The sequence below is a fragment of the Durio zibethinus genome, chromosome 19 (genome assembly GCF_047325235.1).
Source record: "Durio zibethinus cultivar Kanyao isolate XHJ-2024 chromosome 19, ASM4732523v1, whole genome shotgun sequence".
In the NCBI taxonomy this organism is placed as follows: Eukaryota; Viridiplantae; Streptophyta; class Magnoliopsida; order Malvales; family Malvaceae; genus Durio; species Durio zibethinus.
The window spans coordinates 2,919,095-2,931,440 of record NC_143180.1 but is presented as its reverse complement, the minus strand read 5'-3'; the positions used below and the strand labels follow the sequence as shown (position 1 = coordinate 2,931,440).

Sequence of the window (12,346 nt, the reverse complement as noted above, 5' to 3'; positions counted from 1 at the left end):
ACTAGCTAAGGGTTGATCTAACTTTTCTTTTTCTCTAATTTAAAGGAAATGTTGACAGTTTTGTAAATACTTTAAGATATTGTATATTAATTACGCTATAGCTAGTATTGTTAAGACTTTGTATTTTATGGATTAATTAAACTAGCTAGTGCTTGATCTCACTTGGAGAAGCACAAGTCTCTTGCTAGCTTGATTTTTAATTCAAAACGATTTCTTTTTATTAAAAGAATTTCTCTCTTTCTCCTTTTGTTAGTTATATATTGTTATATATTCAATAAAATCTAAAAGAAATTTAGTTAACAAAATAAATTAGAGTTAACAGTTGTATGATCTGTTAGTAGAATATCAGATTTTTAATTTCATTAATCAAATATCAATTTCTCATAACTTCAAGTATTAAAGAAAATAAATGGAGAAATTAAGTTAACCATTTTTCTATATAGCTTCCCAATTCCATTAAAGAAAAAAAAAACACTCTTGAATTATGCTTTCTTTAATTTCCATAATTAATAAAACTGTCACTAATTTTGCTTTTCAAAAATAAAAAATAGAAAGCTCTTGGAGTGGAAAAAATATTAATTTTTGGTTCAATGATTTTATATAGTGGCAATTAATATTTTTAACTTAATTTTGACAAAATATTTTTATATAGAAATGAATTATGCTTTGAAAATAGGATTTCATTGTACAAACTGGTTTTGGATTGGGCTTCCATGCAGGATTTAACAATTACTTTGTGTCCAATTGGCCCATAGAATCAGCTCCTGACTGCCAGCCAACGTTTTGGGCTTCTTGCTTTAGTGGAATATCATCTTCAGGTTTATAAAATAATTTTTATCCTTATAAATTACACAGTTTTTCCCTTCTTCAGAGGATGACAACTTCTTAAAGACACTTACTTACCCCGATTATTTTCGAATTAGTTGACATGAGATTTTTTTTGGTGTTTGGAGATTACGAATTTAAAAAAAATTTTATATATAATATTTTTTATTAAATAAATATAAAAAATAAAAGGTCAAGGTTAGAATAAAAAATTAAAAAATTTTTATTTAACTTGAAAAATATCATTTTTGTTATTATTCTCCAATGTGGTACCTAAGAGTTAGATTTGACTAGAAGTACAAAATTTATGAAATGAAAGAGAATTATTTCCTTTCCTTTTATATGTTAAGACTCATAAATTTCGAAATATATGCATAAAAATGTTACATTCTATTAAGGACATTCAATGATAATAATTGTCGATAATCGTGTAATTTATTGATAGAATATTAAATTTTTAATTTTAATAATCAAAATTTAATATCTAATAATTTCAAATAAAAATAATTTTTCTCACAACACTCAAAGGAGATAGAGATAATAAAATGATATAAAAAATAAGATATTTATTCTTAAAGTAGGTTCATGTATTTCATAATATTTCCTACTTTTCAGCTTAGTTATATCTAACTTTAAAAATTTATCAATTCAAAAAATAAAAGAAAAAATTTTATGTTATTTTGCCTTATCATGAATTTAAGCACACACAAAATCATATACTTATCATGATTAGAATTATAAAAAGACTGTATGGTTTTGTTGTATTCTATTCTAACCTGTTCTTAGCTTATGAAAATTATTTCCTCAATCAAGTCCTTCAGTCAATTGTAACATATTAGATATTGTTGGAAATTAATAATCAACATCCAAAATTGTGTATTTTTTATTTCTTGCCAAGCAATTCCAGCACCAACAAAATATGTGAACAATGACAGATCTAGGATTTTTCATCAGTGGGGCTAATATTTTAACTAAATTTATTAAATTTTTTATTGAAATACAAATTAATATAAAAATTTTTAAACAAAATTAACATGTATAACAATTTTTTATGTCATAAATACAATATTTGAATAACTAAAATTAAGTATATAATTATCAGAGAATATAACTTGCACACTGTAGATACATGCATATATATAAATATATATTAATTTAATAAAATTTTATGGATTTATAGAAGTCTTAAAATAAATGTAATATGTGAAAGAATAAAAATTAAAGTGTCTAATTTTATTATCTACTTTTATTTATTTTTCCATGGAAAATAACAAATGCTTATTTCCTTATATATAAGGAAAACAATATTTTCTTATATACAATAAAAATAAGGAAGACATGTTAGTTAAAGGTTTTTTTTTTATTCTAATTAGTTCATTCTTTATATGTTATCTATATGAATTTTAAAAGTTTTTTTATTTTTTTTCTTACAAAATTAATATATATTATAACAAAATTGCTTATCACTCAAAATATAAAATGTTGAATTTTTTAAATAAATTATTCAATTATTAGATAAAAAATACAAACTTTTCTTTTATAAGTCTCAATTTAACGAGGGCAACTATGATAAAAAAAAAAAAAAAAAAATTAGTGGGAGCAAAGCTTAAATTTTCTAAAATCTATGAGATTTTTTTTTATAATTAACTTATAAAATTTTAAGATCTTAGTGCCCCAAGACCCCTTATGTAGATCCTCAAGTACCATATATTGCACAACATGCTTTTATAAACGTTTCTACCCCATATATTACCTCTCCTCGTCCAATCATTAAACATATGTTTTAATAAATATTATTTTTCTTAAAAAAATATTATTTAATTTCATTTTTTATGCATAAATGGAAGCTTTTTTTTCTTCTTATTATTGTGGAGCGACTCAGGTAAGAAACATTGCGCCTTTTATTGAGTTCTTTTCTTTTACCCCACACACATTTAGATTAGATATGATAATATAAAATATTATATAATAATAAAATATGAATATGATATAAAATATATATATAAATAATACGATTTAAAATTTTAATAATTATTATATATAAAAATTTAATAAAATAAAAAATATATTTTATATTTTTTTATCGACATATAATTTTTATATAAAATATATTAGACCTAATTTAAATTTCCTTCGCATCTACATCGAGGCCACAACTTAAGGTTCTGGGGCTATTTTGGGACATAGATATGTGTTGGCCTCAAGTGGGATATTATTTAACTTTTGGACTTCTAAGGACTGAATGAAGACGTTTACCATTGAATCAACCTGAGATATTATTTAATTTTGTTTAATTGTTAACAAAAAGTATGAACATGAAACCTCTTTTATTTTATTACAATATTGACAAATTTTAGAAAAAAATGTTATAATATTTGAATATTTATGATTAATATTACTTTAAATAAAAATATCTAATATAAAATTTGGCAGATACTAGAGAACATAAAAATCAATAAATGATCAAGGTCTCACCAAATAAATCATAGAATTGATATAAAATGTCTAAGGTGATTTTTGAAATTAGTAACATTCCAACAATAAAATTACAAAGAAGCTAAGGAGTATAGAAAAAATTAGTAAAAAAAATTTAATGCCAGAAATAATTTCTTTTAAAAAAAAAAAAACTTATAAAAATTCTTTATTAAAAGTATGGAGTATTTAAAATGTAACATTATCTTTTAGAATCAATACACTATCATGTAGGTAATGTTATCAAAAAATATATAAAATGTTGGACTCTTAATTTCAATAATCATAATTCAAAATTTCGTGCCTCAAGAATAAAAAAAATGTTATCAAAATAAATTAACTAGTAAGTATAATTTCTTTTTTTAATTTTAAAGGTACCAATTTATATAATAATTCAAAATTTTGGGAAAGATGCTTGATGGAAAGGTTGAGACTGGTGAATTAAGATATGGGCTATTGGCTCAATAAGCATACATCATTGATCATTCATGTGAATTGGTAATTAGAATCACATAATTTTCATGTTCCCAAATTTTGTCACAACCATAATATTTAACTCTTGAACCTTTCATAGCATATGTTTTAGAAATGTTTAAAAAGATTAGCAAAAGAATCAATATATTGCAATTAAAAGGAAATTAAATTAGAGTGAAATATTGATTTGAAGATTAAAAAATTTTGTTTTTAGTATAAGATCAAAACTTTTATTTTAAATTAAAATAAGTCTAATACAATATTTTATAATATATATAATTCCGTATAAGATTTGGGTATTTAAAAAAAATATATCTATAAATTTTTAACCTGATCAAAAATATTTTTAAAATTTATCAATATTTAATTTTTTTCTCGAATAATTTTAAAGACACACTCCTCACATCAATTTAATAAATTTAAGATTTTTAATTCGAAAGACTCCTTCGAATCCTAATCTATGCTTGAATTTTAAATTTTTAGCACATACTCTATCAATTTGGGGGAGATTTTTATTTGAAAAGTGATCAAATGTATTTACCAATCTATCACATACAATTGAGTTAAATGACTCTAATCCTTTGACTTTTTTCTAGACAGAAACTTTATTTGGCAAAAATGGGGTCTCTAATTGCACCCATAGATTTTTTTTAGGTTCACATCAAATTTTTAAAAGTGGCCAACAAAATGATTTAAATCATCATCATCACTTATATCCAAACCCACAAGGATTTCATAGCATTGTTGCCTTATTTGAAACAATTCATTTTCATTCATAAAATCATTATAAGCCATTGAAATCATTGTGCAGTCATTTAAGAAGAACATTAGCTTCAACATATCATGTGATAATGTTGTCCAAAGTACATATCTTTGATACATCCCATCCAAGTTTAGTAGCATTTCAATCTTCAATCATACATAGATATATTCAAGCATAACATTATGTAACTTTCATGGAGCACTAATTTACAATTTCAAACTTTTCACTTATATAGATGAATAATATAAATACAGCTTTTTTTTTCTTTATTTAAAAAACAATAATTCCCATCATATTGAACGAGTAAAAGGATTTTATCTCAATAATTGAATTAAATGTTAAAATATATAAATTTAATTATTTTTATTTGTAAAATTAATATTTAAATATAAAATATGATATTTGATAACTGAAATTAAAAGTGCGACATTTTATGTAAATATGAGATATTAACATAAATAAGGAAGAGGTTACAAGAAAGTACAATTGTTGGATTCCATTTGGCAATTTTTGTCTCAAACATTTATGGAGCCACGATTAATGTGATACTTACCTGCGCACAAATGTTACCAACATGGTCTTCCCTGTGGATTTAAAAAAAAAAAAAAAAAGGAATTTCAAAAGAATTCAAAGCATCAAAGAAAAGGGCCAAAAGGAAAGCTGACATGGCAACATCCAATTGGACCACCTGTACATATCACACATTCTTTCCCTACATTTAAACCGCAGGTAATTTTCCCCACCGAAGACAGCGACAAGTTGACGTTAGAAATCAGTGTTTTCAGAACTTCAACAGGTTTCCATCCAAAGCAACCCAATTTTGGTAACCAAATTTAACGGTCACGATACACCTCATTCCCACGTGGGACCCACATGCACTGAAAGCGCCACGTGGACGATAGAGATTGAGGAGTCCATAAATGGAAAAACTACAGCGGTGCAGGTTACATATTCTCTCCTTCCTATTTAAAGGCTCGAAAGCTCTAAGTGACTCAGTTGCACTCGGTGTATCAAGTACTGGTACTTTCACTTCAAAGAATTAAAAAAAAAAATAAAGGAAATTTTGGTTGAATATCTCCGGTGAGTTCTCGCCGGGAAGTCTCCCCGGCGATTTCTCTGGAAAAGGTATTAACTTTATAAACTCTCTCTTTCATTTTAATTTTCTAGGGTTTTTGTTAGCACCATTGCTTGGAAAAGCCTGTTTAAATTCTCCTCTGTAAAAATCAGAGAAAAACCAAGAAAATTTGTAATTTTTTTTGCCTTATTTTATTAAATAAAAAAGTTTAATTTTCTCTTTTAAAATCGATTAATGCATGTGTAATTTGTGATTAAGGTTCGATTGATTTGATTAAATTGATTAAATTGTCCTTTCATCTTCTAAAGGAGTTTCGGAAGTTCAAAGAAGCTTAGTTTTTGATCGAGTAGAGGCGAGTTTGATTTCAAGTGAGTGATTCACTGACTCATTGAGTTGAAAGATTGGCGAGAAATGGTATGATAGCAACTCTTATTGTAGCCCTTTTTATTGCATGCAAATGTTTTGTTTAAGTTTTGGCTCTTTCTTGTTAATGATTTTGAGTTTTTTTTTTTTTTTTTTTTTTTCATTTGTTATGAGTGTTTGTTTGAAGATTTCATTGTTTGTTTGGTGTACATGGATCGGTATTGGTTTGTGTTTGATTTGGTTATCGTATGCATGAATTAAAGTGCTTACATGGAGTATTTATAATTTTGTCTCACTAGGTCAAGTGTTGTTAGTTGAATGAAACTTTGGGAGTTACAATTAAAGATTTGGCGCGAGAAATTTAAATAATTAAATAAATATGATAGAGATGATTTTGTGTTTTTAGCTATGCATTTATGGTGATTTACGTTGCGTTCCGTTACTTATGTTGGAGCTTTGAGGGATTTGAATTTTAAATGTTTTAGTAACAGTAATCGTCGTGATGATCGTTTGCCTTAGATATACCACTGTGGTGATTTATATTTGGTTCCATCATGTTTGAAATTTGAAGAATTTAAATGTATTCATGATTATCACATGCCTTAGATATGTGGTTATGAATTATGGATATTAATGTTAGACTCCATTATTTCGGAGCTTTATTTAAGTGCAACTAGGTGGCATGCCTGGCTCCGCCCTTTTTTTTAGTTAAAATTAGTATAAATTGTTTGAATAAATATTAAACCTAAAAGATCGTTTTGTTCGGGAATTATTTTTCATGAAAAAGTATTTTGTTTGTTGAGTCTGTAAAGTGGGAATTATTTTTCGGAAAAAAGTATTTTGTTTGGTCTGTTTTATTCTTTCCAATCTTGTCTGATCCAACCACAAGAGTGGATTATCCCAGCATTGTTCTCAAATTGAGACCTTCTTTTTTCACAATATGTTTTACTTAAGTTTCAGGAACATTTGGTACATGTATCATTGGTCTTAAGCCACTAAAATCTATTACATAAAAAAGACTGGTAAAAAAAAGTGGCTGGAATTTTAGTGCTTAAAAAAAATACTGGTAAAAAGAGGTAACTTACATTTACAATTAAACCGTTTAAAGCCCTACAAACCTCACAACCCACAGCTCAAAAACGCGCCAAACCCTTTCTAAAAAAAGCCTGCTGTCAATAGGAAAAGTGTTAGGGATACTTTTAATCTATAGTATATAGATAAGAAAAGTAATCCGTACTAATAAGTTGATAACATGTCTTAGTGATGCAGATATAATGATTAATGTTAGGTTCCATTATTTAGTAGCTATGAGGAATTTAAATGTTGTAGTAAGCATAGCCACGCTACATAAGTGGCCCAAATATCGGTGTATTCTGATTTATGTTAGTTTCCTTAGCTTAAATGTGTTAATAAAAGTAATCATGATGATGATGTGCCTTAGATATGAAGAAAGGTGAATTATGTGAGGTTCGATTATGTCAGAATTGAGGAATTTAAAGGTCTTAATAAAAGTAATCGTGATGACTATATGTCTTAGGTTTACTATGATAATTTATGTTAGGTTTTCTGATGTCAGAAGTTTTAGGAATTTAAGTCTTAATGAAATAAACTTCTAAACATGATGGTCATTTGCCTTAGATATGCATATATGGTGACTTATTTTAGGTTTAATGACGTTGAAACTTGAGGAATTTAAAGTCTTAATGAAAGCAATGCTGATGCTTATGTGCCTCAGATATGCAGACATGATGATTTATGTTATGTTCAACCATTTGGAGCTTTTTTGACTAGCAATTTCGGGCACTTGTTTGATATGCTGATCTAAACTGCTTGCATTTTAGCAGCTGTTGGTTTTTCTGTATATTTCCCCTTTGATATGCCTTAAATGATGGCATTAAAGTCAATCGACCATTTAAGGTGGTGCAATATCCTTCTAAAACTGAAAGGACACGTTTCCTTTTGGGCCTTTTTTATGTAAAAGATTTTTGTGGTTACTTTTGACTAACAATTGAATATATATTGATGAGAACAAGATCTAACGTATAATGATTTAAGCAAAATAAGTACTCCAATAAATAAAGGAAGGAGAACCTTCTAAATGATTAATTCCTTTGTTATGTCAACTGAATTTATAAGCTCATGCTTTCTTCAAATTTCAAGGTGGAAAGACTTTGGTTTTTCTTTTGACTCCACGGAAACTGTAGATTAACTAACATGGACTCTGGTATGGTTGTCCAACATGGGTATTGTCTAAATGGTTGTCTCACCTATTACTCAAAGTTTGGACTTGTAAATTTTGCCTAAAGAGTCCAAAAGTGGGTGACAGGTACATCTTATTAAAATGTCATAAAAAATGTATAAATACAACACCTTATATAAATAACATTTCTTTTTCGTTTTTCCCTGACCAAAAACAAAGGTGCTATGTTTTCTTTTACCATTATATTGATCATCAGAAAAATGTATAAATAAAATAACTTATATAAATACATGGAGATTTAGTAGGTTTGCACATGCTTTTCAGAACTTCAGATGGTTCTCATTTCAATTCTATGGCGTGAGTGCATATATTCACAACATGTAGAAACAAAACCATTATGGTATTAATATCTGTCATATTTTTGGTAAATACTTTTCATTATTTTGTCTTCATCCTTATTCACAAGCTTCTAGCCATGAATGAAAAAAAATCTGTAAGTTTGATGACTCACATGAATGAGCCAAGCTGCCTTCTGTTTGGGCTACTAGTCTGATATGGATTACTCTTGTATTTGCTGAGTATTCCCTTGCTGCCTTATTTAGTTTACATGTCCAGATAAAAAGAAAAAGAAAAAGGAAGGAACTGTTTGAATGTTGCAGGGTTATTATAATGAGTTTCTAACTTGCAAAGTATTTTATTTATACTGTATAGTTTTCCATTACTATAGAATTTTTATTAGTATTAGTCTATCCTATTCATTCGGATGTTGAACTCCTGATCTAAATACTTAGATGAAAAACTTGATCCCACAAGAAACTATATGAAACTAAAGTTGTCTCTACATTAATAAAGTTCCCAATATAATTAATATATAGTTAGCCTCTTTATATTTATCTTAAGAGACTTTTGGATTAGGCTTGTTGCAACTTTATTGCTGTAAAAACTTTCTTTTTTTGGTCCTGATCTTAAGTGTTGACATGTATTCTAAACGTATGTCATTGGTCTTATTATTATCAGTTTTTAAGAAATTGCTGATATCAGTAGGTCCATCTAGCAAGAAATAAAAGGGAAGTTTTGAACCTTAAGAAGTTGAATAGGCTATAGCCGTGAAAGGCAAGTTCATCACTGCTTCTTGCAAAAAATGTCTCCATTCATGCATGTATTATTTAGGCAACTCTGTGAAGATTTTAAATGCCATGATATGATTCTAGAAACCTCCCTGATTAGCTAGTTTGTTCATAATTAGTCTCATTGTAAGCAGACCTGGACAATGAGCTATCTCACTCAGTTTTTTGTCAACATCTAAGAGTGGAAATGTTTCCTAGGATTCCTTTTTTGTTTCATTAAGATCTGAAAGAAACTGGAAAATTTGTTATCCCTACTTAGATGATATCATCAATTGGTATTCAATTTGGTTCATGTAAGTATAAAAAAGAATATTTTGGTTTTAACTTTGAGTATTTGTTTTCTTGGAGTACCTATGTTTGTTTAGCAGCTAATTCATACCCTGAAAGTTTATCTGATATCTGTGGTAGGATGTATTGGTTTGATTTTAGAAACCCTCCGATGAATCTATGTGACTTTAATCAGTTTTCCACAGATATATTGTATGTCTCTTACTAAGCTTGCAAAAATTTGTGCTTGACATATATCTTATCTTTATTTTTCTCTTAATTTTCTGATGACATGATTTCTTTGGGTTTGAGTTTTTGTGATGTGACATCACTCTTGTTGCCATATGATAATAAATGCTACGTTGATTATTTGTGTTATTGATTTTGGGCAGTCTTTCCAGCAAAAGAGCTCCTGGATGCCAAGAGATGGTGCTTGTCTAACTAATGGAGAGATGGGTTATGATAATTCTTCAAGATCTGAACCAAAGCGTGGTCATCAGTGGTTTATGGATGCTGCTGCACCAGAATTATTGAGCAACAAGAAGCAAGCAATAGAATCAGTTAACAGCCAACCAGTTTCAGGAATTGCAGACATCAATGTTTCTCCTTGGCACAATGCTTCCAGTTTTCAGTTAGTTTCTAGTCAATTCAATGACCGCCTATTTGGATCTGAGCCCATGCGAACTGTCAACCTGGTTGATAGGAACATTTCTTCTGTTGACAGTGGAAATATGAATATCAGAAGAAAGGATTTTGGGGATCAATACGGTAATAGCTCATCTGCGGGTTTTTCTATGTCTCACAACATTGAAGATGCCTCATCATGTCTCAATTTTGGTGGACTAAGGAAAGTTAAAGTCAATCAAGTTAGGGATTCCAACAATGGTATGCCAGCATCAATGGGGCACCCATATAGCAGAGGAGTTAATAGCACAGTTTCAATGTCTACTGTTTACAATAAAAGTGATAACAATGCTATATCACTGGGCTCAACTTACGGCAGTGGGGATGAGAATAACATCTCAATGGGCCCCTCATTTACTAAGGCAGATGGCAATTATATTTCCATGGGTCACTCCATTAACAAGAGAGATGGCGACTTCATATCTATGGGCCACAATTACAACAAAGGAAATGAGAATATCTTGTCAATGGGTCAGCCTTTTGACAAGGAAGATGGCAATTATATTTCAATGGGTCAGTCATATGAGAAGGGAGATGCCAATTTAATTTCATTGAGCCCTTCCTATGGTAAGGGGCAGGAAAATTTCATTTCAATGGCCTCTGCATATGGTAAACCAAATGAGAGTTTGATTTCAATGGCCCCCTCTTTTGATAAGGATGATGATAGCATCATACCAATGGGACCATCCTATCATAAGGTGGATTGTACCATCACAGCAATGGCTACTACACAGGACAAAGGAGAGTCAGGTATTCTGTCTATGCATCAAAACTACAACAAGGGTGAGAGCAATACCATATCTTTTGGGGTCTTCCATGATGAATCTGAGACAAATCCCTCAGGCAGTATTATTAGTGGCTATGACTTACTGATGAATAATCAGAATTCAGCACAAGCTTCAGAAGTGCCTAGCCAGCGAGAGTTGGTTGAGTCGAATCCAGATTCAAATGTAAATAGTGCCCCTAAAAATAATTCTAGGACTGTTACCAAAGCAAAGCATAAAGAACCAAAGACAGCTAAAAAGGTTTCTCCTAACAGCTTCCCTTCCAATGTCAAAAGTTTGTTATCAACTGGTATGCTTGATGGGGTTGCTGTCAAGTATGTTTCCTGGTCACGAGAGGTGAGTTATTTCCTATGCTTAACTTTTCACCATTGGAATTTCACTTATGTAAGGTAACCTTTCCCTTGGCAGAAAAACCTTAAAGGATATATACAAGGGACTGGGTATATGTGTGGCTGCAACGACTGCAAGTTTGAAAAAGTAAGCAACTCAAATAATCACACTGCTTTTCAGCCTGTTTTAAGGTGCCAAACAAAAATGTAGCTTCTCTCTCTCTTCCCCTTTTCCCAACTACAGATTAATGGGAAGAGAACAAGATTATTATCCGAGTATCGTTGTCTTATCGTTCATAATTTATTATGCAGGCTCTGAATGCATATGAGTTTGAGCGTCATGCTAATTGCAAGACCAAACACCCCAATAATCACATTTACTTTGAGAATGGAAAGACCATCTATGCAGTTGTTCAAGAGCTCAAGAACACTCCACAGGAGATGCTTTTTGATGCAATTCAAAATGTGACAGGGTCTCAAATCAATCAGAAGAACTATCGCATCTGGAAAGGTAATGTAGCTGTTCTAGTTGACTGACCGGATGCATACCTGAAGGGTCCATTTTGTAAATTGTCTCACTCAAATTCCTTCTTTCTTTTTTCTCAGCATCATATCAAGCTGCCACCCGTGAACTTCAGCGTATCTATGGAAAGGATGATGTTGTTGTGTCATCTTGAGATGAAGACTGTCTTTCAAAGCTTGTGAGGTGGGTCAGATCTGTGCATAGCAGCGTGTATCTTTTATACTAAATTATAGACTTGTTTTGGGATTTCAATAATTTGAGCAGATGGATGCTAATAGATATCTTTGCTTTCCAAATTTTCTAAATGATAACTTTATTTATTTTGATAATCGTATTTGTTTTGAGAAGTAGAATTTAACTTTTCTGAATGTGTATGACTGAAGTATAGAGTTGCTGACTTGCTGCATCTGTGTTAGCCATGGTGGCAAAGCATTCCTCTTCGAATGCCTTGGGCACTTT

The 12,346-nt window shown here is 29.7% G+C and overlaps 1 protein-coding gene across 2 annotated transcripts; it reads left to right on the top strand.

Moving 5' to 3' along the window:
• The first annotated feature begins 5,528 nt into the window (after positions 1-5,528).
• LOC111310233 (uncharacterized) lies at positions 5,529-12,216 on the top strand. Of its 2 annotated transcripts, none has more exons than XM_022909481.2 (6): positions 5,529-5,659; positions 5,918-6,023; positions 9,968-11,371; positions 11,444-11,512; positions 11,677-11,875; positions 11,971-12,216. In XM_022909481.2, exons 2-6 carry the CDS (start codon positions 6,021-6,023, stop codon positions 12,039-12,041), a joined length of 1,746 nt encoding a protein of 581 aa, XP_022765216.2. In that variant the 5' UTR covers positions 5,529-5,659; positions 5,918-6,020; the 3' UTR covers positions 12,042-12,216. The 2 variants fall into 2 exon arrangements, with proteins under 2 accessions (XP_022765216.2, XP_022765215.2); XM_022909480.2 differs by having other exon boundaries at positions 9,959-11,371.
• Positions 12,217-12,346: the final 130 nt, after the last annotated feature.